A 25,352-nucleotide genomic window follows, 5' to 3' on the forward strand; every position below is an offset into this window, starting at 1 on the left:
GGTCTTGGTACAACTAGAGAGGTTGAGCTTCCTCTGTCCAGCTACAAGCTGACCATCTTCTACTACGTGCAGCGGCTTCTGCAGCTCTCCTGCAACGGCTCTGTGAAGACGGATAAGCTGCGGCGCATCTGGGAGCCCACCTACACGTAAGAGAGGAGACCCCCCAGAACTTGACCACAGCTCACTTCCCGTGTTCACACTTCACATGTTTAACTCTTCGCTGTGTTCCCCTGCAGGATAATGTACCGGGAGCTGAAAGACTCTGATAAAGAGAAGGACAGCGGGAAGATGGCAAGTCCGACTCTTTCCTTTGCGCTTTGAACAGAGTTGGAACCGTAAACCAGGAAGGTGATGCTGACCCTCTGGTYCGTTTCTATCTGCAGGAATTCTTGGACCAGAGCACGGGGGTCGGGGGTCGCTGTGGGGGGCTCAGTCCGAGCTCGCTGTCAGTCAGTCAGAGCAGTGAGATCCTGGGCTGGGTCAGGGAGGCAGCGCAGGCCAAGGCCGGCTGCAGCCAGAACGCATGCGGCATGGAGGACGTCCTGCAGCTGCTGCGCATCCTCTACATCATCGGGAGCGACTCGGTGACCAACGCACGCACGCTGCAGGAAGGTACGACGGCCACACACGACGGCGTCTCCCTGCTGGACGGGTCATTTCATCCTTTATCCCAGTTTTGCATTTCAATCATGTGAAATGAGCTGACTGATTCTAAACCATGGAGGATTTTTATAAATACAGCAAAAAGCTAGAACAGGTTTCAGTGTTGGAACATTAATATTCTGTATGTGCATTTTCACCTGTTCCTCATGGTTGTTTTTTTTTGCCTGTATTTCCAGATGTTGAGGATCTGCAGTTCAACGCATCACCAGAGGAGTTCACCAGCAAGAAGATCACCACCAAGATCCTTCAGCAGATTGAGGTCAGCTTCTCTTCTGGGACTATTTATGTAAATGTACTAAATGTTAGTGAGATTAACTTGTGATTTAAATGTTCATTTGTCCCCCTTTTATGTTGTAGTTCTATAGAACATGAATGTGTTATTAACCATTCTGTATCTGTCATAATGCTGCTCAGGGCTTGAGCAGCTCTGTAGCAAACTCCAAGTGAAGCTAAGCTAACTGAATGCTATCGCTGTTTTGTTGCCAGGAGCCTCTGGCTGTGGCCAGCGGAGCACTGCCTGACTGGTGTGAGCAGCTCACGTCCAAATGTCCCTTCCTCATCCCCTTTGAGACCAGACAGCTGTACTTCACCTGCACTGCTTTTGGAGCTTCCAGGTGAGTCTGACAGGCGCCATAGCAACCACCAGGAGAGCCACTAATGATCTGGGGGCAGCAGGCCCAGATCTGCTTGCCCTGAAACTAATGCCCAGAAATGGAAAAACATTGCAGGCAGTTCCATCCAGTGTGACTGGGTTCTATCCTTTCCATGTCCTGACCTCTGACCCCCGTGCTCCCACAGGGCCATCGTGTGGCTCCAGAACCGGCGCGAGGCAACCATGGAGCGATCGCGGCCGTCCACCACTGTGCGGCGGGACGACCCTGGAGAATTCAGGGTGGGCCGGCTCAAACACGAGAGGGTCAAAGTTCCCAGAGGAGAAGCCATGATGGAGTGGGCGGAGTCAGTCATGCAGATCCACGCCGACAGGAAGTCCGTGCTGGAGGTGGGAGAGGAAATGAACGCTTGTTGAAAACTCTGTCTCATCTGTGCTATAACTGTCTTCTGAAACTGAATCGTGTGTGTGTGTGTGTGTGTGTGTGTGTGTTCAGGTGGAGTTCCAGGGTGAAGAGGGAACCGGTCTGGGTCCCACCCTGGAGTTCTACGCTCTGGTGGCTGCAGAGTTCCAGAGAACGTCCCTGGGTATCTGGCTGTGTGACGACGATTTTCCTGACGACGAGTCCCGACAGGTCAGTCACCTAGCAACCCCTGACCCATGAACTCATGAAAAACTGCTAAGAGGCTGTGAAGTAGAGCTCTATCAGTCTGAGGTCCATCTCATCATTCTGTGTCATGATCTGTGACACTGACAGAAGAAACTGCTCTCCACACACTTCAGGGTTCTATAAAAATAATAGATTATGCATTTTATTTATAGAATATGTAATATATATTTTACAGAAATGACTAGAATGTTCTATAAACTTTAGGAAAAAAATATTCATTTTGGAATTTTTCAGGGGCTGCACAGTGGCGCAGTTGGTAGAGCTGTTGCCTTGTAGCAAGAAGGTTCTGGGTTCGATTCCCGGCCCCGGTCTTTCTCCATGGAGTTTGCATGTTCTCCCTGTGCATGCGTGGGTTTTCTCCGGGTACTCCGGTTTCCTCCCACAGTCCAGAAACATGTCAGGTTAATTGGCCTCTCCAAATTGCCCCTAGGTGTGAGTGTGTGTGTGCATGGTTGTTTGTGTGTCTCTGTGTCTCCAGACTGGCGACCTGTCCAGGGTGACCCCGCCTCTCGCCCGGAACGTTAGCTGGACATGGGCACTAGCAACCCTCCTGACCCCACTGAGGGACAAGTGTGTTAGAAAATAGATGGATGAATTTTTCAATAACAAATTAGTTGGAATCTGATTTTCGCCGATTTTACAACAAAGTATTAGAGCCATGGCCATAATAATATAAGAATGAAGTCATAATGTTATGAGAATAAAGTCATATTATGAGAACAGTCGGCATTTTACGACTTTATTCTCAAAATATTATGAGTTTATTCTCATAATGACTTGCTCTCATGACATTATGACTCACCAAATTAATCAATGATAATGATTTTTTTTAATGAACAGTATCAGTGGTACCAGTCCTGTATATTTCCTTGGTTTCTTTGTTGATGCATAAATTCCCAGAATCACACACAAACAGGAAATCGGTTGTGTGTTTTTGAGCACCTCCATATTTAATGGAAGGATGTAACATGTTAACCCTTCTAGACTGGACCATGTCGGCGCCGACACCTCTAAATTTGCAGTATTGTAATTCCGCCACACGTAGCGCTATCTGAAAAATTCCAACTGTTTCTGAAAGGGCAGACATTGCACTTTCCAGCAAGTATCGGGTTAATACGGAAACGTCGTAATTATTCCGGGGGGCACTCGTTTAATAGACGGTATATTGCGAAAATAACTTGCTGGATATTGAAAGTTCCGGTTGTTATGGATACATGGGTAAGTATATCATCTAACAGGACATTTAAAGAACTACTTACAATTAAAATAAGGAAGATTTATTTAGGCAGACGCTCGAAAATCCGGCGCAACAGGGTTAATCAGAACTGCAGGAGTGAGGAGGATGCACCAGGTTTATGATGAGTATTCACCCAGTGAACAGGAACCAGGGCAATGCTTCAATGTGGTTAATTTGCACCAATTTGACCTCCGTCTCTATGGCGACACTGCTGACCGTGTGTGTTCCTCTGTCCCCTGTAGGTGGACCTGGGCGGCGGTCTGAAGCCGCCTGGTTTCTACGTGCAGCGCTCCTGCGGCCTGTTCCCCGCCCCGTTCCCGCAGGACAGCGAGGAGCTGGAGCGCATCACCAAGCTCTTCCACTTCCTGGGGATTTTCCTGGCCAAGTGCATCCAGGACAACCGGCTGGTGGACCTGCCCGTGTCCCAGCCCTTCTTCAAGCTACTCTGCATGGGCGACATCAAGTCCAACATGAGCAAGCTGCTGTACCAGTCGCGCGGCTCGCCGCCGGGTCACGGCCCCGAGCGCGCCCACCTGCAGGCGCTGCTGTCCGAGGTGCAGTCAGAGGCGTCCACCGAGGAGAGCCAAGAGACGTACTCGGTGGGCAGCTTCGATGAGGACTCAAAGTCCGAGTTCATCATGGACCCGCCCAAGCGGAAGCCGCCCGCCTGGTACCATGGCATCCTGACCTGGGATGACTTCCAGCTGGTCAACCCACACAGGTCAGCAGGTCATTGGGTTCAGAGTTTCCTTCTTTAATTTGGTTGTGAAAACATTTACTTATTTGGAAAATGATCCCCCCCCCTCTTCTAGAGCAACCTTCCTAAAAGAGGTGAAAGAGCTGGCTGTGAAGAGGAGACAGATCCTGGGCAGCAAGAGTCTGTCTGAGGACGAGAAGAACACCAGACTGCAGGACCTGATGCTGAGGAACCCCATGGGCTCCGGACCCCCACTCAGCATCGAGGACCTCGGGTAAAATCCTCTGAGACTCAGCTCACTGTGAAAAGACAAACACAAACGATACAAATTAAACAAATATATTTTTGCACGTCAGTTAAATCCTAATTAAGTAATCACAATGGATCTTCAAACAAGGTCATGCCGGCCCAAGGCATAAATGAACCAAGCAGCTTCTTAAGGCCCATAAATGCTAACATTTTAACACAGAGTTTAATCTTTGTGTTGGAGGTCTGTTTGTTCACAAATTCACTTCAGCAAATAATAAACAAGGCAGAGGTAGTTTAACTGCTGATTCTATTAACTCTGTACTGATATGCTGCATCAGTACAGACTTAATAGAGAGGGGGAGGGGGGCGTCATATTCTGCTTAAGGCTCCATGAAATCTTGAGCCAGCCCTGGTCACATTTCAAAATAAATACAATGAAAATTACCAAAACGGATAATTAACTGTCTGCTTAACTAAATATTCTCAATGTGCAAAATTGAAGCATTCCTTGTATAAAGTTTTTGTTGTTTGGTAATATCTGCAGCTTGCCACAGTATTTTGATTGGCTGGTTGTTATTCATGTGAATGCAGCATTTTCCAGGAATACTGTGAATGAAGAAGACATTTTCATAAACTTCATCAAGTTGCAGCAGCACCAGGCGAAACACGTACTGAATGAGAGTGTGAGCCTTAAACCCACACTCTCAACGGGAACCGTTAAACACACAACTATATGTTAAATCATATTGTGGCTCATGTTGAGCAAGCAGAGCAAAGATTTGGTTTTTAAACTTGACGCCTACCTCAGTGCAGGATCCTCCCAAGAAACATGATCCCTCACAGATTGTTCGTGTAAATGCTGGGGTATTAAAAAGAAAAAAGGACACAGCCTCAACAGTCTGTAAAAGTTTCATAACGCTCTATTAAAATGAAGATACTGTATAGAAATAATAAGTACAGTGTTTTTGTACCTGCTGCTGTTCTAAATGTGACCTGATGAAGTGACATTTCTGTTTTCAGGTTAAACTTTCAGTTCTGTCCATCATCAAAGGTTCACGGCTTCTCTGCAGTAGACCTGAAGTCAAACGGAGATGACGAGGTAACKGCACACATCCACCCAGCTGCTGCTCTGGTCACAGGATGGACTGTGTGTGTGTGTGTGTGTGTGTGTGTGTGTGTGTGTGTGTGTGTGTGTGTGTGTGTGTGTGCGTGTGTGTCCCACTAAACCTGCTTTTCTTTTTGTGTGATTGTGTGAGGACAGATGGTGACTGTGGAGAATGCAGAGGAGTACGTGGAGCTGATGTTTGATTTCTGTATGCACACTGGCATCCAGAAACAGATGGAGGCCTTCAAAGGTGAACACACACATCACAACTACACACAGCTGGAGCTCACTTACAGCTCACACATCATTCAAAGTAATGGAATTATTATTTTCATTCCAAGCACTTGCCAAAACCTGCATAGTGCCCACAATCACAGATGAACCGTATCTTTGGGACACCAAACTGTTGAGATATTTATTATTACACTTAGGGCTGAAACAATTAATGGGATTAATAGTGATGAATTGATTAATTTAGTCATTGATTCGTTCTTAACTGGAGCATTCCAGTTTCAAAAGGCCATTTGCTAAAAGAACACAGAGCAGTTGGTAAAACAAAACTGGACATAAAAATCTGATTTGAAAAAAACCAAAAAAACATTGAGGTGCAAATGTACAATTAATTCAAGTCATAAATAAATTTAAGAAAATAAACATTTTGTTACCTGAAAGTCAATAACAGCACGCCTGTAGTGAATGCTTGATCATTTGCAGTAAAGGATGCATCTGCGCTAACAAATACAATTAATATTTGGAGCAAAAGGTGCTTCATAGTTAGTTTTATTACAGCATTTGAGTCGGGTGAAGCTAAAACTAAGGAGTTCTAGGTAGAACAGATTTAAAAAGGTTTTTGTTTTTACTCTTAAGTGCAAAATGAATAGATATTTTTAGAGTCTGGGTAACTAAATGAGTTGATAATTAGAATAATGGGTGGATGTGACTGAACAGTGTGGGCTCACCCTGTCTGCTCTCCTCAGAGGGATTTAATCAGGTGTTCCCCATGGAGAAGCTGAGCTCCTTTAGCCATAAGGAAGTGCAGATGGTCCTCTGTGGTAACCAGTCTCCTTCCTGGAATGCTGATGACATCATCAACTACACCGAACCAAAGCTTGGTTACACCAGAGACAGGTATGGGAACACACACACACACACACACACACACACACACACACACACCTACACACAGAGTTGATGTTTGAGGCTAAAAGCTGATCCTAACTGTTACATTGTGCCTGCTCCTCTTCAGTCCTGGCTTTCAGCGCTTTGTCAGGGTTTTATGTGGAATGTCGTCTGATGAGAGGAAAGCCTTCCTGCAGTTCACCACTGGCTGCTCCACGCTGCCCCCTGGTGGCCTGGCCAACCTTCACCCACGCCTCACTGTAGTCAGAAAGGTAGGTTCAGATCTTCTTCAGGCATCTTTAAAAGTCTGAGTGTGAGCTGATTGGCTGCTGTTCCTGTCTTGCCCCGCCCCCTCCAGGTGGATGCAACAGACTCCAGCTATCCATCAGTAAACACTTGTGTTCACTACCTGAAGCTCCCAGAGTATTCATCTGAAGACATCATGAGGGAGCGTTTGTTAGCTGCCACTATGGAAAAGGGCTTTCACCTGAACTGACCTCCGAGCGTCGCCACGGTTACACTGAGCATGCGCCCAAACCATCTGTCCGCGTTGCCAGAACATCCAGCTGCGTGACTGTCAGACACACAGAGGCTCACAGTCAGGATTTTGACTGAACATCTCCAACCCACACGTTTCACGCTTCCCTCCTGACAACCACGTCAGCATCCAGGGCCAAGACTGCAGGCTGGTGTGTGTGAGAGTGTGTGTGTTCGCGTTCGCACACGTCCCCTCTTCTCCTCCGTTCAGTTCAGTGCCTGGTTCCACTTAGTTTTCAGTTTCTCCATTAGAGGTTCAGGCTCATTTCTCGTTTTCATCTTTTTAGTTTTTCTTCCTTTCCATTCAGCTTGTGTGTGTGTGTGTGTGAGTGTGTGTGTGCGCGCGCGCATGTGTGAGAGCATCAGTTTGGTTTGTTTCAGACCTGATGAAAAGGTCAGAGTTCAGTTTTTGGTGTTTCCTCTCTGATTAAGCTAAAGAGAAAAAAAAACACTGATTGTGTTTGATGCACATCTAAAAAAACTCTGCTCCCTGTATTTTCTTTGTATATTGTAAACATTTATTTAACTGAAGTACTGAAGTTGCAGTTTCAGGTAAACAAATATTTTCAAATGTGTATGCTCCAAAAGATAATCAATAAATTGTTTGCAAAGTATGAAGTAAAGATTTAGTTGTGTGGTTTGTAGAATTTTTTTTTCTTTTGGTGTCTTAGAAACAGAAAATCCCATAAATAGCTTTTTGATTTAGTAACTTGAATTCAACAGGTGAGATCAAGCTCCGCCCAGCCAAGAGGTTCATGATAACTCTGGAGGAGCTGCAGAGATCCACAGATGTGCCATTTTTATGGAAGAGCATCAAATAGAAAACTGTTCAAACAGATGTGAGGACTCCATTTCCCAGATTCCCAAGGTTCATTTCAAGGACGGGTAAAATTTAGAAGTTGCTCTGCTCTAGATCTGAAGAGCTGTGAATAGCACAAAAATGCCTTAAAGAAGCAGTATTTATTTTCAAGGCACAAGGTGCCATTATAAAGCACAATCAAGTAACTTTAAATCTAAATAAAATAACTTTAAAGAAATATGACTTTGTAATTTAACTCCTTGAAATTGGGCCTCTGTCTCTTTAAAACTCCTGGTCTTTCTGAAATTTGTCAGAGCATGGCTCCTCTATTGACCTTTTAACAATGTTTACAAGTGTTGCACTGAGAAGTAGCTCTATGTTTTAATGTTTTATCTTATTTATCCACTATTGATGTTCGGCACTTTGTTTTAACTGAGGCTGATGTTGAAGCGTTTATAAATAAAGTTAATGAGCTCAGCAGTTCCACCAGATGTTTGCTAATAGCTGCAGGCTAATCTGAAGTAGCTGAGTGGGATCAAATGAACAATTAGAAGCTCTGCAGAGATCAGGAGGTAAACAAATGTGTTGGAGCAGAAACATTTCTTTAACAAGCCCCCAGGGATTGGACTAGGACGCCCCCGATCTAGTGATTGTGCACAACCCCCCCGCACCTCCCTAAAAAACGCTCAAACACAGAAATAACAAAATGAGGTTTCACCATGTATTATCAGCTGTCTGAGCCACAAACATTACTTCACAATTCACACAGTTGCAACCTGTCAGCAGTATTCTGTACTGTTCAGGGTTGCTGTGAGATGCACACACTGGTACATTAGCGCCTCATGGAGACCTGGCAGCAGTTTGCTCTACAAACACTAGGGGTGCACCGATTGCAGTTTTCTGGCCAATCGCTGATCTTCAAAATGCCTGACCTGCCAATTCTGAATTTTGTTAAATATGGTGGCAAAGTTGCTAAGTTGGCAACAGTGGAGTRACTGTTGTCAACTGCACAGATGCAGATGTGACCTGGTGACCCGGTGGGAGGTCTGTCAGGGTGGTTTCAGACCTTTGCAGTGGAAGATAAGATCAGTTTCACATGTGAGTTTCGGTTGATCACCCAACATTAAGGAAACCAGGACACATTTACCGGGGCACCCCTAACAAACACCAGTCCAATATTTCTCAGAGTGCTCCAATAGTCTGTGACATCATTTCCTGCTTCCTTCACCCATCCGCCATTTTGTCGATGGCGGTGAGTGGAGCAAGGATGCGGCTCTTGTTCGTTTCCACGATGTGGCCGTTCTGGATCATCTCGTCCAGGATGATGTGAACGGAGTCCAGATTAAACATGATCTGATTTCAAGGTCAAGGAGAAACCAGCAGGCAGCAGACAAGATGGCGGAACTGAAACATAGCCAAGCTCCATTTTTTCAGTCTGCCTCACTTTTTTCACAGTGAGACAAACTGTCTCAGACAAATTCAACAAATATGTAAAAAAAAAAAGTTTATAAAGGTCTTATACTGCAGCTTTGGTGAATAAAATTCTATTTGAAAACTAGATTTTTATGTTTGCCAGATAGTAAAATTGGTTGGATGATAGGAAACATTTTGATTCAACAAAAAAGGTAAAAGCAGAAGAAGACTAATGCGGAAAATACTTTTTCACAGCACAGTTTATACATAAATATTACATTTCAAAACTATTCTGGAGCTACAAATATAACCTAATGAGCTCAGACCTGGGAACCTCCCACCATAAAGGATACATCCAGTTCACTCTGCGGACAGATAAAAACAGACAGTTAGAGATATCATGCATCCATCTGAAGAGCTTCAGCACTGATGAACTCACCACACGGCTGAAGTATTTATCTAAAACCTCCACAAAATTCTGGATCAGCTCATAGATGGACAACTCATTCTGCGGGAGGATTCCATGAAGCACGAATTAGACAAGCAGGACAACAATCTGAGCGTTGTTGTCAGATTCTGCAGACTTACCTCGCTGTCCGTCACCCCCACCACAACATACAGCGCTGCATACTGGCGGTACACCAGCTTAAAGTCTTTATACTCCACAAACGAACACTGGAAAGAGGCAGACGTACTGTAAGCACATCCTGCGCACAGTGATGCGAGATGTTTACATCTACCTGTGATTTTATTGATGTAATTGCAGAATCCTTCCACACAGGGTGGAAAGATTCTGCATCAATCAGCTTCTAAAAACAATAATTCAGTGTGAATCAACAGGGTTAGAACTACACATGCAGGTTCAAGTATATAAATGCATCCTCARTAATATTTCTATATTTTTTTGTTTGTTTTTGGTAAATCTCAAGTGGAACATTTAAGTAAAGTATTGTCCAGCCAGGTTACCCCTGCTCCCATAAAATGTTTTCAAAAAATTTGCTAGGGCTTATGGTTTTTTTGTCAGGGTCCTTGAGACCGACGCTGGGTGTCTCCCAAGTATAGAAACTCCAGCATATTCTGACAGAGAGACAGAGCCCAGGTGCAGATAATTAATTACCATAGCAACGGGTCCCAGCCAGAGGCAGTGACTCACAAACAGCCGCAGAGAGAGGTCTTACAATGCATTGTGGGAAGAATACATATTTCCTGTGACTACTCATATTTTGTTTAGTTAAAATTATTATTTCTCTGAATTTTTGAGTATGAATTAAAATCCTTAGTATGAAGGCTGAAAAATTTCGAGAAATAAACAATTACCGACTGTCTTTATTTTTTTTATTTTGTCTTTATTTATTTTTATTTCATGGTGCCCCTCATGGTGCTGAGGGGCACCATGAAATACAAACATTTCTGTATTTCATGGTGCATTTTAGGAGGAAAAATCTACTTTCATTCTGGTACTTGAAAACATCAAATTTGAAGCAAAAGTTTCTTTGGTTTCTAGTTTGGTTTGTCCTTTCCTAAAGTCTGTAGAAATATTTTATCACAGATCAGACCCGATATATTAAGTTTAAAAAGACTAATCCGGCAATTACGGCTTCCGGAAAGCCGTAATTGCTTCTGGAAAGCAAGCCCCTGGATGGGAGGAGGCGGGGGGGATCTTAGAACAGCCCCACCCAGTATAAATAGTTAATGTAAATGCTTGGAAGGACGTAGACTGTATTTTTAAATATAAACAGTTATATTCTATTAACAGAATTCATTCTGAGAAATCTGCCCTCACAAACATGGCGGCATTGTTGCTGTGCAAACCTGCTAACTGTGCTGCATTTGTATTCAGTGGCTGCTATTACAAGATGTCCAGCTGTATAATCGCCACATATTTCTGTCTATAGTTTCAGCATTCGTTCTGAAAACTCTCCAGACCTCAACAGGCAGCCAGCCAAGCAGTCAGGCAGGCAGCTATCCAGCCAGGTAGTTTACCTGATGCTTCCCGCGGCTCAGGCAGCAGCGGACAGCCACCGCTTCCAGCGCTGCTCTCTTACTCAACTCCACTGGCTCATAGTATTTGGACAGTCTGGTCTGACCCTGCTGGTTCACCATTAGCACAAACTTAATCATCCTGTCACCTTCCACAGACCAGCCTCATCCTAAAACAGTTCACTAGTTTTCCTTCCTCAAACATAAACAATGACAATGCAGCTGAGAGGTACAGTACTGCCACCTAGTGGATTGGGGTTAAGGAGAAAGTCAGTAAATAGGTGGAAATGTTTTTAATAAAATTAGAGAGAGAGAGAGAACAAGCTCCTGCTGGAGAATTAGCACAAAAAGGTAAGACATGTATATTTGGTATATTTCTCTCTCTTTTTTTTACAATGATAATACAATATATAAGAAAGCTAGTTAATTTTTTGCTTAAATTGTGTCATATTTTTGAGGATAATTCATGGAAAGGCAGTGCTGTCAATCAAGCTTATTTATATAGCACATTGCAGTTCAAAGTGAAGAAGCCTTGRACTGAAGGTGCTGGTTGTGTATTATGTTGTTGAAGTGTAATCTTCTGCTGTCATCTGTTGCTATAGCAGCATCAGACCTAGGGACTTGAAAAAACTAAGTAACCTGATAAAGAAGGCAGGTTCTGTTCTGGTTCTGTTCTGTGGGATCTCTGCAGATGATGGTGCAAAGAAGGATTCTTCATTAAGCAAAGAATATTAAGAAATACCTTGAGGATCCTCTTTATCAGACAACAACGGTATCTTCAGTCAGAGGCTTCTTCTGCTTCACTGTAGTACAGACAGCTATGGAATATCCTTCCTGGATCTACAAAAACTCTGAAGAAATTTGGAAAATATGAGTACATTTGCTCGGGTTGAACAAAGAGTCCGCCGGGACCTCCCGCGTGACTGCTGCATTTAATTTCCTATTGGGATTCAAGCAATATATACATTTGATACAGAAAAGCGGACTTTACATGAAATAAATATTTTTATTACAGCGTTCATATGTATATGCAGCATTTTTGGATTCATGTATGTATTCCACTATTGTGTGAAATAGTGGATAAATACTTCTGTACTAAATATTTCTATAATCAAAATTGGGAAAAAGATGAAGGTGGTGAGGCATGTTCAGGTGTGCATTCCATACCAGCTAGGGGCAGTGTAGAACCTATTCGCTGGCTGCCCAAAGCCAGGAAAAATGTCAAAGACGAAGACGAGAATCCCGGTGGATGTACCGTCATGCAGCGCGCTGGGTTCTTCCAGAGAACAGAGATGGCGGCCGGTTAGAGCTACACGTAAACACAGCATTTCCATTAAGCCGGACTCCCCGAAACGCTGAGGGGCAGCCAGCCTCACGCACCGCCGCGGTGACACCGCAGCAGTCACACGGGAGGTCCCCGGCGGACTCTTCGTTCAACCCGAGCAAATTTACAAACCCTACTACCAAACAAAAACATTAAAACATGGACGAACACCCTGGAGGAGGTGCAGGAGGAGGAGCGGGCGCCCCGAGACAGCCGCCTTCACCGCAGCAGGGCAGCAGCAGCAGCGGCGGTCCCCCTATCGGAGCAGTCATGGTCCCGCAGCAGAACGAAGACTTGTCCCGGCCACATCAGCAATACACTATTCCCGGGATCCTGCACTACATCCAACACGAGTGGGCCCGGTTCGAGATCGAGAGGGCACACTGGGAAGTGGAGAGGGCCGAACTCCAGGTTAGCGTCGTAGCTCCTTCCAGGCTAAACTCCGGCTATCCGCTCAGCTCCGAGTGGTCCCCTCTTTCTCCCTGTGGTGAGGTGGTCGTAAGAGGGGACGTTTAAGAAGCGCTCAGCCCGTCATGGAGGTGTGAAGCCGGCTGGAGGGGTGGCAAACAAGAAAAAACACCAGCAGCTTGACTGGAGCTAAGCATTAGCAACACATCCCCACCATGGATCAGTCTAGCTAACTGTAGCATTGCCTCAGTTAAGTGTTATTGTCCCGGAGAAGCTGGCTGTCTGTTCTTTAGCTGAGCTGAGACAAGCTGAAGGTGTCTGGTGAACGAGGCCCTGTGCCGGTCCCAGCTCATCTGGTCTGGTCAGTCAGAACAGCTGGCGGTGGTGGTCATGTTGAAACATCTCTTGGGCTGATCGGAGACCTCCAGCTTAAACCAGGCCAGCTTCGGGTGTCAGGAAGTTTTCAGTTCATAGACACAGGGATTATTAGAGTAATCAGATCAAGGACCTGCTACCAGGATTAAACGGTAAGGAGAGACGGTCATCTTACTGCTACAGAGGAAAATGGTCATAAGAGAGAGATTCATTCTGTGACAACAATGAACAGATGGAGGATGTCTTAAACATCTAAACAGTCTAGTGATGGGAATCATTCATTCCCTTTATTGTTTGAATATTTTATTTCTTCTGTTGACTCTATGARAGCATCAATAACTGCAACATTTATGACTCAGGACATGATCGGATGCAGTTATCACAGCTACGCTGCTTCATGTTGCTGTTGTAGTGAAGTAGCTGATTTGAAAATGATTTTCTTGTTGGAGCTGTTTGTTTTTTATGAAGCCGTCTGCAGGAATACATTTATAGCCAACAAAATTATGACTCACTTTTATCACATTAACAATCCCCCAAATTATTGTAATAAAATTTGAGGTCTTTTTCTATATAAATCAGAGAAGGTCAAAATGTTATGTCTCCACAGAACAAAGTGTCAGTTACCATTCAGTAGCCTGTTAGAAAGATTTCAGTCAAATTATACTCCATCTTATTTGTGTTTCATCCTAGCTGAGTGGTGACAGTCGCAGCCTAACTCTGAAACTATGTAGTTTATGGTTACACCTTGCAGCATTTTATAATGTTAACATTAATATTACAGGGATATTAGAAGTCTGTTTTTTGTGTCTCACATTTCAGGAATCTCCTTTGTCACTTTGATGTCAGCGCTCAGTTTTTTTCCCAGTGTTGGGTCTCTGTGATCATTCCTATTGCAGCAAGGCTGCACTTTGTGGTGTGAAATAAAGCGGTGGTGAATGGAAGCAGTTGAAAATCACACACTTCCACGCTGTGATAGTTTTGAGATTAAATTACCTGACAGTAGAGAGCATCTGTCCTGCCACTGACACTATCAGTCCTTCTGAAGGGAAAATTTCTTTCACACTCTTCATGGAAGGCGTTCCATGAGTGTTTTTTATTTAAAAAATTTGTTCTATTCATTCATATCCCTTTTTTGAGATCAGACACTGATGTAGGGCATTCTTTTTATAATTGTTTTTTTTCACAGAATATGTCTCATACCATACTGTCACAACATAGTTACAGTTTCAAATATCTAAATAATAAACATCCACTCTGAACCAAACTTTACTTATAGTCAGGCAAGTCCTGTTCTCCTGCCAAACCCAGACCAGCTCCTTGGGTTGGCAGACAGAGAAGCGTGATTTGTCCCTGACATGGTGATATGGTGTGGACCGCTGCATCAGATGTTCTGCATTGCACTTAGTGATGTAATCCTTGGATTGAGCAGTTGGGTCATGAATCTCTCCATGCACTCTTCTGGAGCTAATCTGAAGGCCACATCGAGTGTAGAGGTCCAGCGTCTGCCTGTACAGAAAGTTTCCAGTTTATTTGTACAGAACATTTCAGCGACGACGCAGCCAAAGTTCTTTACATCCTAAAACACAATACAGTCACTAATTATGAAACGAGTAATAAACATTACATTTTGTGAAATATGTTGATTAATGTTCTGTTTACTGCTAATCAAAGGCAGCTCTAAGCAGATGGGCTTTTAGCCTTGATTTAAAGGAACTCTGTGTTTCAGCTGTTGTGGAGATTTTGGACGTTGGTTCCAGAGAATTGTGTGCCTCATCCATGGCCCACCACCTGATGGCTGAGTTGTTGTTCCCACTCACTCCTGTGTTTTAATACCACTAACAGCTGACTGTGGAGAATTTAGATGTGAGGAAATGTAATGGCTGGACTTGCTGCACATGTGGCTTCCTTTCACGGCAGCTCCCGGTTTGTGTGCTGAGCAGATTGCTGCAAGCAAATATGGCATAGATATGATTGGAACAGCTGGATTTAATGGCTGGGAGACTTCTGGCAAATTGAGAATACTTTTAAAGCAGCATCTAATGCTTCATAGCAGGAACTCGCATCGCTTCCATTTTACATCGTTAATGAAGATGTCCACTGGAGAAAAGCAAAGAACAGCATTCAACAGGACATGTGTGCATCGGGTCAGCTTACGAAGGGGCAGAACTTTTCCAGGAACCTTCATTTGGAAGCCAAGTTGATGAATTTTGGAAATCTTTCAAAGTGGGAACTGTCATCAGGATTTATGGCATTTTCTGTCATTTCTAGGGATTGTTTAAATTGGGAATCACTAAAATAAAGTTTGTCATATCCAAACGTAAATGTTTTGTTGCAGATAGACGTCCATCTGACGTTTGTACGTTACTCAGTGACATCAAAACTTTGTTTACTTTATTCCACAGATGAATCTGTGGCGTCTCTGGTCTTGTGCTCTTGCCTCATAAACGTGGTCTCAGTCGATTCCACGATTCTGGAAGCCCATGGATGTGACTGTGGAACGCTCGGTGCTCCTGCAGTGAGCAGGTTGCTTTGCAGGTTCCAGTCAACGTGTCAAGTAGCATCGTGCCAAGAGTATTTCAGCTTCTCAAGCTGCATTTTCGTATGAATGTTTTAGTTGCAAAAAAATTAGTGAATAAATTGTAGTTGCGTTCCACAGAAAAATCTGAAGATATTCAACTGTGAATAGGATCCACTGTACTACCAAGTGGATCCTATCCTATACTAGTGGAAAACCCTCACAACCGCGCAGAGCCGTGCTGAGGAGCTGCTAGTGAATAAGAGCCATTAGTGACTCCAGGTTTTGGGAGAAGGGGCAGGGTCTGTGTGAAAGGAGGCTGTAATTAAACAGCTTGGCCTACTGGGCCCTGTGCTGACAGCCTGATCCCAGCTGAAAGCTAAAAGTAGACCAGCCCAAAATAACCGCAATACACACAACTTACAAACTAACTTATGCGTTCAGTCATGGGAAAAGAAGGTATCCCTCTGTCATGTCTAGGATTTTACTTTATAAGTAATCTCAACTTTACAACATTCACAAATGATTTAATTATAACCTCTAGGACAAAACCACACAGCACAGATTGCACCATTTCACACTGCAGTACATAGGCCATTGTTTATAGTGACAATAGATTAATTGMTTCACTCATTTAAYAGAGTTAAAAGTTACCTTTCAGAAGGGGTCAAATATTCAACTTTCAGTCAAAAATGAAGAATCATGTCATACCCTTTGACAATCCAGTTTTACACCACATTAAAACCAGTTTCTTTTATAGTAGTTAAGTATTTATATGAATTATAGGAATAACTAATTATAGAAACACTTATCTGAAAACATTGTAATACTCCATTTCTCTAAAGGTACTCCTTAATCAAAAAATGGGAATTTAAATGTTGCTGTAATGTTAATTCAAGCAGAACTGAAGAAGCCTCTAACAGGCACTCTGCTGTCAGCCTCATGAAGAGGATGCTCAGGCTTGTCCATAATTTCAGAAGAAGAATCCTTCTTCGCATCATCATCTCCAGAGGTTCCATAGTCAAGAACCAGACCAGAATCAGAACTAAACCTGAACCAGACCAGAACCAGCCTTCTTTATCAGGCTATTGAGTGTTTTTATTTCCCCGACTCTGAGGCTGCTGCAGGGTTTCTCCATGTTTATTCCTGTTTATTATAAGCCTGGCGGGCCATCAGGCTTTACTTGCCCCACATCAGGCTAAGTGTCACTTGTTTGTTTTAAATATGGTTATTGATGCACCAATAACAGTGATGGTAAAGACGGATTAAGCTAGGTATAGTTGACTGGCTGTGAGGGTGCGCTCCAATTGTGCTGTGGCTGTACTTGCCCATTGACGTCACATGCTATTATTTCCAAATTATGATGCCTGATCATGTACCTCTGATTTTTTTTGTAACTGTTAACATTTTTGAGACAAAACATGGTTGGCTGTTGATGGACTGCCCTAGTACCCCTACCACTGAGCTCAGCAGATTTTCTAGAGGACACCCTGTGCTGCCCCAGCAGATGATGTCTGAAGAGATGACACTCAACAACAGACTTCTAGAAGATCTGCAGCATCTTGCTGCAAACCTTGAAGGATCTTAGTTTCCACAAGAAGTCCAGTCTGTGCTGCCCCTTCTTATAGACGCTTCACTGTTGAGTTTTCAAATACCTGTCCAGTCTGTCCAGATGAACACTGAGATATTTTCACAGTTCAACCACCTTCACTTCTTTTCCCATGATGGAAATAATTTTTGACTTTTGGGAATCTACAATCATGTTGTTTTTTTGTTCACATTCAAGATGAGATGATTGTATCCAAACCATAGTACAAAGTGGTCCACCAGCTCTCTGTACTCAGACTCTTGTCCGTCTCTGATTCACCCAACAACTGCAGACTTATCTGAGTATTTCTGTAGATGACAGGAGTCGAACTTGTGGTGGAAGTCCATACTTCTCGACACCAGACTGGGTCGAACTATTTCAAACAGAGTTCTGTGTTGTGTGATTGGTCAGACGTTTGCCATGTTTTATGCATAAATGCTCGCACATAGAAATACCTTCATGTCTGCCTTCATTAAGGCTGGGGTGTGGGGACGGCTGAAAAATTCTAATTGACTTTGTGCTTGTTTTACTTTACCTGCAAACAAAGTAATCTGGGTTTGTAGAAAAGGGATCTGTAAATGATTGTAAGATCTGAAAAATAAAACGGGTCTCGCACGTTGCCTTATTTCAAGAAAGACATGCAGTGTCTTAGATATTTTGTATGGTAGATTGTTATTTTCTAGGTGTATAAATGTATCTTTGGTCTATTCTCAGCAGCAGTAACACGATATGGACACTCCGTCTTTTAGAAGGCTCTCTGTATTTAGCGTTTTGAGGTGAGGATCATTTAATGAAAGGGCGTACCCAAGTCGTCTGTAGAGTAAAAATTTCCTTGAGTGTTTGTGTTTGTTTACTATGAAATCAGAAGGACAAGATGAAGGAAGATAAGTTTAATTAAAAATATATACTTATTGTTATTCAAACCACTTTTCATTGTAGTAAAACTGAACAGTTTTTGTCACACCTTGCCCTATAAAAAGTATGTTTGAAACCTTCTTAAAGGTCATTTTCTAAAGGCACATTTAAGCAGACAAATCAGCCTTATCAGAATGTATATTCCAATTTATTGAATATGATTGTATGCCGTCCTCAAAATCTGGACATAAGATGCATGTCCATAAATGACCCACAGACCATTGTTATTCACAAAACCAGCATTTGGTGACAGATACATGCATAAATTTCAAACTCAGTAAGTTGAAAAATACTCAATACCATATTTCATACTGCAGGAGCAGTTTTTGAAAGCATCAATGTGATGATAGTTTAACTTCTTTAACTAGGACAAACTCAGTAAGTAGGAGGGAATTTGGCCCTTATTTAGAGAAAATATAGAATGTATAATCCATTTTTTGCAAATCAGTAGACAAGATGAACCTTCAGAGTCACTTAAAGACAGTTACAAAGTTGGTCTTCTACTACCTGAAGAACATTTTCAGTATTAAAGGACTGATGTCTCAGCAAGATCTAGAGAAACTCATCTATGTGTTTATCTTTAGTTGCATCGATTACTGCAACAGTGTCTTCACACATGAACCTAACAAATCAATCCTCCAGCTGCAGCTGATCCAGAACGCTGCTGCTGGTGTTCTGACTAAAACAAGGAGGATAGAGAACATCACCCAGTTCTAAAGTCCTTCCACTAAGAGAATAGACTTTAAAATCCTGAGGTGAGTTTATAAATCACTGAACAGTTTAGCAGCACAATATATTAAAGATCTGCTGTTGTTGTATCAATCTTCCAGGACCTCTTAGGTCTTTTGGTTCTGGTTCTGGTTTTGGTTCTGCTCTGCGTTCAGAACCAGAACCAAACATGGAGCAGCAGCATTCAGCTTCTATGCACCACAAATCTGGAATAAACTTCGAGAAAACTGCAAAACAGCCAAAACACTGAGTTCCTTTAAATGTAGACTAAAATCGATTTCTTTAGAACTACCTTTTGACTAATATAACTGGAATATGGATTCATTTGAATCTTTATTCCAACATTTTATGATGATGAATTTTGATGACATTTGACAAAATGTAGTGTTTCTCTGTCATTTAAAGCAGCTACAATTACCTTACAGCTGAAATGTGCTGTACAAGGAACCTTGTCTATATCAACTTTGAGCAAATGAGTAACTTTGAATATTTTTTTAAAAATTGATTGTATTGCAATTTTGATTATTTTGATAAACCTACGACATCCCTATTAACCTATTTGGCCCCTACTCTGCCCCTTTGGGCCACTGTAGCTGTGTGGCATTTTCACTCAGAGACCAGACGCTGGTCAGTAATCCTCCGCTTGTCCCCCTCCACCTCTGTGGTTTCACATCGAGCCCAGCAGACGTTGCCTCAGTCTTGAAAACTTGTGAAAGGACTGAAGTGTGTATTTGAGTGTTTTCATGATGGCGTTGTTCAGAGGAATGACCCTGATGACTCATGTCCTTACATAGCTTGCTCTGATTTGTCAACCTGGTAAATCTGGGACAGATGGCTCACTACATGTACAGACTACTTCGTCATGGTGTCACCCCATTGTTTGGATCCTACCTGTGCTGTGAGGGTGCTTCACCCGTCTAAACACAGAGCACTGGCCAGGCTTTAATCTTGGTGAGTGTCATAGAGCTGGGCAGCGTCATTCCCCTGAAGCTGAGCTAGACCCAGAAGTGAAACCTGACCCAGGGCTGAAAAATGGACCAGAATGGAAACTGAGGTACCGTGTTTATTCAGTGGTGGAAAATGTTGAACTAACTTCTACTGAGTGCTGCACTGGAGCAGCTGGCATGACTGCATAGTGTGAGCAGAAATATGAGGCTCCAAGTCATTATTACATTGTGCTGTCATCACACTGTGGTCCCCACCACTGCACAAACCTACGCATACAAACAGATTTACTTGCTTTCATTCGTTTCTGTGGTAATACTAGCTCACCTTTGCAGGGCAAGAGCAAAATGACAACTTTGTGAATTATTCATTTCAGTATCAGTGCTATATCAGCTTTTTCTTCTTCAAAAGCAAACAGCTGCCATGTTCTCCCAGAATTCTGTGTAGGGATCCGGTTTCAGGATTCATGCTCTTATTGAGACAACAAGCTGGAGCCTCAAGCTGTTTTTTGTCAATATTCTTGTGGAAATATTTCTCTCTCCCTTGAATCAACAAGAGAAACTCAAGAGTTCATTAGAATGGATTAATTTTGTGTGTTCAGTTGCAGATTTCTGTTGAAAAGCAAACTGGGTAAACGCATCGATTCCAGATTTCCTTCAAATCAAGTCCCAACTTGTGCTGAAAGATCCTTGCAGGATGTACATCTGCTACTTTACTTCACTTTGTCCACATTGATTCATTGATGATTTCTTTTTAATATAAAATGTCAGATTATTATTTAAAATGATGTTAATTCCAGTAACATACTCGGAATAGGTAGACAAGTAAAAAGGAGCAAAATATCCTGTTAAAAGTTTACTTTTTGTTTTTGATCATTATTTTTATGTGTGAAACATAACTCTCTGTTACATGAAAATTTGGGCAGATGTTATCTGATATTAATATTACCCTTATGGTCGATAACCAATATTTACTGAGATTATATATATTTTCTTACCCTTAAAAAAACAACTGCACCAATGGTTTCACCTCTGCTTCAGTTAGACTTCCCACAATGCTTTACTGCATCACTGTCAAAATGAAACATCAACCGATATCGATGTCAGTGCTGACATACAGTGGATCCCTCTGTGGCAGTGGGTCCTTGGGGGCTGGTGTCCTGCATGTTTTAGCTCTTCCTGGTTTWACACTCCTGGATCAAATGATGGCTCATTTTAAGGCCTAGTTAGTTTTGTACCTTTTGGCCCTCCATAGGCATGTCACTCTCATTTTCTATTGGGAAATATTTAGATGCCTACATGTGCCTGGGCTGTGATTAGTTTTAGCTTAGCTGTATGGTGTGTGTCTGTCTGTGTTTGTGGATGTGTGTAGACAGAGTGTTTTGAACTGTGTGTTTATGTTGTGTGTGTGTTTCTCTCCAGGCCAGGATAGCGTTCCTGCAGGGGGAGAGGAAGGGCCAGGAGAACCTGAAGAACGACCTGGTTAGGAGAATCAAAATGTTAGAATACGCTTTAAAGCAGGAAAGGTAAGAAACGGGTCTTAATGCTCTGTTTACTTTTCCATTCTTACTATTACTCATATCGCTGCTAAGATTTAGTATGTTTTTGATTCTGCCTTCACTGACTGACTCTGACAGACAGCAACTGAATTCATTTCTGGATCAGTGTAGAATTGTTACATTAATGTCAGCCTCTGTGCCTATCGATCAGTCGGCCTTGATTTCCTTCATTTTGGGAGACTGGTTGATGCTGGCATGAGAAACCAAAGTTATCCATCGATCTTATCTTTATCCACAAAGGTCTGAAGATCAGCCTCTGTCACTTTGCTCTGCAGAGAGAAAAACTGCTTCAGATCACTCAGCCTTCCTGGTGTTGTCACTCTGGTTCTGGAGAAACCATTTAGATCCTGATGGATCGGTGATGTTGGCTCTTCCTCACAGGGCCAGGCTGCTTCGGGCAGCTTTTTACTCACAAATGAAATGATAACCTGACATTCTTATTATGTTATATTTACTCAGGTTATGTGATGTCAAAATGTGTTTGATGAAAATATGGGAGTATCTATGTGGAAACATTTGTAATCATTGTGTGTGACGGTGACATGACAGATTAATTAAGGTTATTCTTTGTTTCTCCTTCTCAGAGCAAAATACCACAAGTTAAAATATGGAACAGAGTTAAACCAAGGAGACATGAAGATGCCAATCTTTGAGTCAGGTAGGTGTTGCAGGAAGCTCAGCTCCAGCTGTGAACCTGACAGGAAGGCTCAGCTTGTCTCTCTTCTCTCCTTGAAGACACCAAAGAGTCGGAGGTCTCTCCTGTCCCTGCCAACAGTCAGCTAATGTGGAAACAAGGCCGGCAGCTCCTCAGACAGTAAGACCCGTCCTTCAACCATGAGAGGATTTGTAGAGAAACTATATGACAACATCCCCACCACAATGAGTCATTGAACTGAAATTGAATTAGCATTTTGTATTTCCGATATTGCGTAGGAAGTGCTTCAGTTCCTAAATTAAAAATTTGTAGAATGTGCCAGTTTTTTATCCGATTAATCACCAGAATCATTGATTACTAAATTAGTCATTAGTTGCGGCCCTAGTTCAGCTCAGAATCCACTGTGATGTCATGCCTTCAGGTACCTTCAGGAAGTGGGATACACAGACACCATCTTGGATGTTCGCACTCAGAGGGTTCGCTCTCTGCTTGGCCTGTCGGGTTCTGAGCAGAACGGATCGATGGAGAATAAGAACCTGCAGCACCTGATCAATGGAACGGAGCGCTGCAAAGACCCCAAGAGGTACACACACACACACACACACACACACACACACACCTCAACCAGGCCCTCCTGCACCAGTCATCCATCCTCACCTCACCTCACCGTTACCTGGTACACAGAGCATGAGGGGTTAACGTGTTTGCTCTGTGCAGGATTCCAAATGACAATCTGGAGACGTTCAACTTCCTGGAAAACGCAGAGGACAGCGACGAAGAGGAGGACGAGGAAGGAGACCTGATGGATGACATCAGCTCTGACAAACAACACAGACCTAAAAAACACAAGCCTAACGTAAGGCAGCTGAACTTCTTCCTGTTGGGTTTTTATGACATATCATTTCTGATGGATGTGGTTCCTATGATGGCTGACAGCGATACCAGCTGCAACGCACCAATGGTTAAACACACTGACAGAATGCAAAGAAAAACGATGCAATCACAGAAAATAAAAGCAAAAATCTACAATCATCAAAGCAAATGCCAATGAAAAATGCTGCCACCATAAACAAAATGCTGCAACCACAGGAAATAGGAACAAGGAGGAAAACGCTGCACATAGTAAAAACTATTTCTAATGTGAAATTCTGCAAATTCGCTCCACTGCAAAGCTCCACACTGAGTCGAATAAATAATCTTTTGGGACCAGACCATAGACATACACATGTTTAAGGTTAATAGGGACATCATGATTTCATGGGAAGTCAAGAACAACTTCATGTCTCTTTGAAACAAGCAGTCTTTTTGCAATATTATTCTAGGATGTTTATGGGGATAACTTTACCAACTCCAGACGCTATGGTGGCATATTAGGGCTTTAAGAAAAAGAAGGCAGAGTCATTCTAAACCAAACAATTCAGAAGTTTTTAGATTAATTTCTGAGTTTTAAGGCATTTATTCTACCATGTTTTTCTCTATCTTCAATGGACCTAATTGTAAGACTCCCCCTGGTGGTCTGGAGCGTTTCCGTTTTGTGGAGCAGCTTTCGTAATTGTCTGTTTTTTTTTATCTTTTATTTTCTTATTCTGTATTTGCAGCATTTTTATTTGTTGTGTAAAGTATAGCTCTTTGCTTCTATTTTATGAGATTGCAAAAAATTTTATCAGCAGCATTTTTCCATTGATTTTGTGTTTTGGAACTTGTTTGCATGTCAGCCTTCTATGTTTTTTTCTAGAAAATTTCTGAGGTTAATATCAGTTTCAGAGATTTTTAGCAGRAATGTACAATGTTTTTTTTTTCCTATCGCCCATGGCCATTGTATTTTCCTGACTCTGCCTCCTTCCTTTCTCTTGCTGCCTCGCATGGTGCAGATAGGAAACGAGGGCCTGGCATCAGAGGACGACGCAGACACAGAGGAAGCCCTGAAGGAGTTTGACTTCTTGGTGACAGCAGAGGATGGAGAGGGAGCCGGAGAAGCTCGCAGCTCTGGAGACGGGACGGAGTGGGGTGAGACCTGTAGGAAACGCTCAGCTGATTAACAGTTTAGATGCTCAAATCAAGTAACCTTGTAAAGAATCAAGAAATACTGTCCTTCAGACCTTCATGTATTATTGGCTTCAGTGAATTGAAGGCTGGTCCTGTAGTTTCTCTTAGTTCTGCTGTCTAGAGCTGATAGGCTGTTTGTTTCTGCTCTGGATAGTCAGACCTGTCTTCCCCTCCACAATGAGCTTCATAGGAATGAAACTAGATATTCTTTCATGTCAGTCACTCTGTTAACCTGCTTCTCTGTGGAAGTTCTGCACAACTGATGCCTTAAAGCTTAATTTGTCTAATTTCATCTGTCAGAAACAGCTTAGTTTTCACCGTGAGGCTCCGAGTTGTCAGACTCGACTCTGAAGGACTTCCTGCTGATCAGAAAAGCTCCACAGCTCTGCTAGGTTTCATCTGTTTGACTGGAGCTCAGAGGAGCATCTAGATCAGTGTTTCTCAACCTTTTTTGGCCCAGCGCCCCCCCAGCCTTTATCCAGGTCCCTCACCGCCCCCCACCAAAGAATTTGTCGGCTACTTTGCACTGACTATTATTTTATCATTAATACAACTATCACTATTGTAGATGTTTTGATTTTTATGCTCGTTTCTGTATTTATCATCAAAAATAATTTCCCAGAGAACAAAAAAGCCATGAGAATAGAAATTATTTTCACAGGCTTCTACAAAAAATGCAATGAACATTCAAGTTAAACTTGGTAGGCCTAACAGCAGCCAATCAATGTGGAAAAAATATTCTTATTCTTTGCCATTTTCTAGTTGTTAAATATTCCACAAAATGACCAGATAAAAGATGTTCAACATGCCAGTTTAAACTTTGAACTATTTGCAAAACGACTGAGCTCTACAACATTAAAACATGGATAGAACTGTAACTATATTAATCATAGATCTTCTTGTCTTCAGTATTTCTGTCGATTTCTGGTGGTGCAGCTCTGTGCTGCCTTCAGGAGAATGGGACATCAGAGTATCATCCATTAAACTTCACCCACATGGCATTTATTGTGCAAACCAGAGCTTTCAGTGGAAAAACAAGTTCCAGGTCCTTTTAATGCCATACAAATATGAGCTAGAAACATGGATTATATCTTTATATAGACCTGTCTATTGATTTATAGATTAATAATTTTACTGGACAGAAATTACAAAGAACAAATCTGGTTCTTAATCAAATCCTAATGAGTCAAATTGAAAGTGTCATGAAGTCATCAG

The 25,352-nt window shown here is 42.6% G+C and overlaps 3 protein-coding genes and 1 long non-coding RNA gene across 4 annotated transcripts in view; 2 read left to right on the plus strand and 2 right to left on the minus strand.

Moving 5' to 3' along the window:
* The window catches only part of hectd1 (HECT domain containing 1), a 31,525-nt gene extending 24,015 nt beyond the window's left edge, over nt 1-7,510 (plus strand). The window contains exons 31-44 of the mRNA XM_008398679.2: nt 1-146; nt 237-291; nt 384-612; nt 840-922; nt 1,150-1,277; nt 1,462-1,663; nt 1,770-1,907; nt 3,423-3,901; nt 3,993-4,151; nt 5,147-5,225; nt 5,388-5,481; nt 6,209-6,359; nt 6,478-6,622; nt 6,709-7,510. The exon at nt 1-146 is cut by the window's left edge and continues 4 nt beyond it. Of these exons, the coding sequence (XP_008396901.1) occupies nt 1-146; nt 237-291; nt 384-612; nt 840-922; nt 1,150-1,277; nt 1,462-1,663; nt 1,770-1,907; nt 3,423-3,901; nt 3,993-4,151; nt 5,147-5,225; nt 5,388-5,481; nt 6,209-6,359; nt 6,478-6,622; nt 6,709-6,846 (2,226 nt within the window). The 3' untranslated portion in view covers nt 6,847-7,510. The remainder of the gene's footprint in view (nt 147-236; nt 292-383; nt 613-839; nt 923-1,149; nt 1,278-1,461; nt 1,664-1,769; nt 1,908-3,422; nt 3,902-3,992; nt 4,152-5,146; nt 5,226-5,387; nt 5,482-6,208; nt 6,360-6,477; nt 6,623-6,708) is intronic.
* Nucleotides 4,090-5,189, minus strand: LOC103458101 (uncharacterized). The gene is made up of 3 exons (XR_532542.2): nt 5,098-5,189; nt 4,930-4,985; nt 4,090-4,176 (listed from the first exon to the last, which is right to left on the minus strand). It is a non-coding gene; the product is annotated as an uncharacterized LOC103458101 (long non-coding RNA).
* An 883-nt stretch (nt 7,511-8,393) lies between the features above and the next one.
* On the minus strand, nt 8,394-11,772 carry ap4s1 (adaptor related protein complex 4 subunit sigma 1). The gene is made up of 5 exons (XM_017302424.1): nt 11,083-11,772; nt 9,688-9,774; nt 9,539-9,607; nt 9,453-9,464; nt 8,394-9,039 (listed from the first exon to the last, which is right to left on the minus strand). Exons 1-5 carry the CDS (start codon nt 11,218-11,220, stop codon nt 8,911-8,913), a joined length of 435 nt encoding a protein of 144 aa, XP_017157913.1. The 5' UTR covers nt 11,221-11,772; the 3' UTR covers nt 8,394-8,910.
* A 72-nt stretch (nt 11,773-11,844) lies between these two features.
* The window catches only part of strn3 (striatin, calmodulin binding protein 3), a 22,617-nt gene continuing 9,109 nt past the window's right edge, over nt 11,845-25,352 (plus strand). Inside the window, exons 1-7 of the mRNA XM_008398680.2 lie at nt 11,845-12,814; nt 21,300-21,403; nt 22,021-22,094; nt 22,172-22,250; nt 22,513-22,674; nt 22,809-22,947; nt 23,963-24,098. Of these exons, the coding sequence (XP_008396902.1) occupies nt 12,563-12,814; nt 21,300-21,403; nt 22,021-22,094; nt 22,172-22,250; nt 22,513-22,674; nt 22,809-22,947; nt 23,963-24,098 (946 nt within the window). The 5' untranslated portion in view covers nt 11,845-12,562. The remainder of the gene's footprint in view (nt 12,815-21,299; nt 21,404-22,020; nt 22,095-22,171; nt 22,251-22,512; nt 22,675-22,808; nt 22,948-23,962; nt 24,099-25,352) is intronic.

The sequence above is a fragment of the Poecilia reticulata genome, linkage group LG22, assembly GCF_000633615.1.
Source record: "Poecilia reticulata strain Guanapo linkage group LG22, Guppy_female_1.0+MT, whole genome shotgun sequence".
NCBI lineage: Eukaryota > Metazoa > Chordata > Actinopteri > Cyprinodontiformes > Poeciliidae > Poecilia > Poecilia reticulata.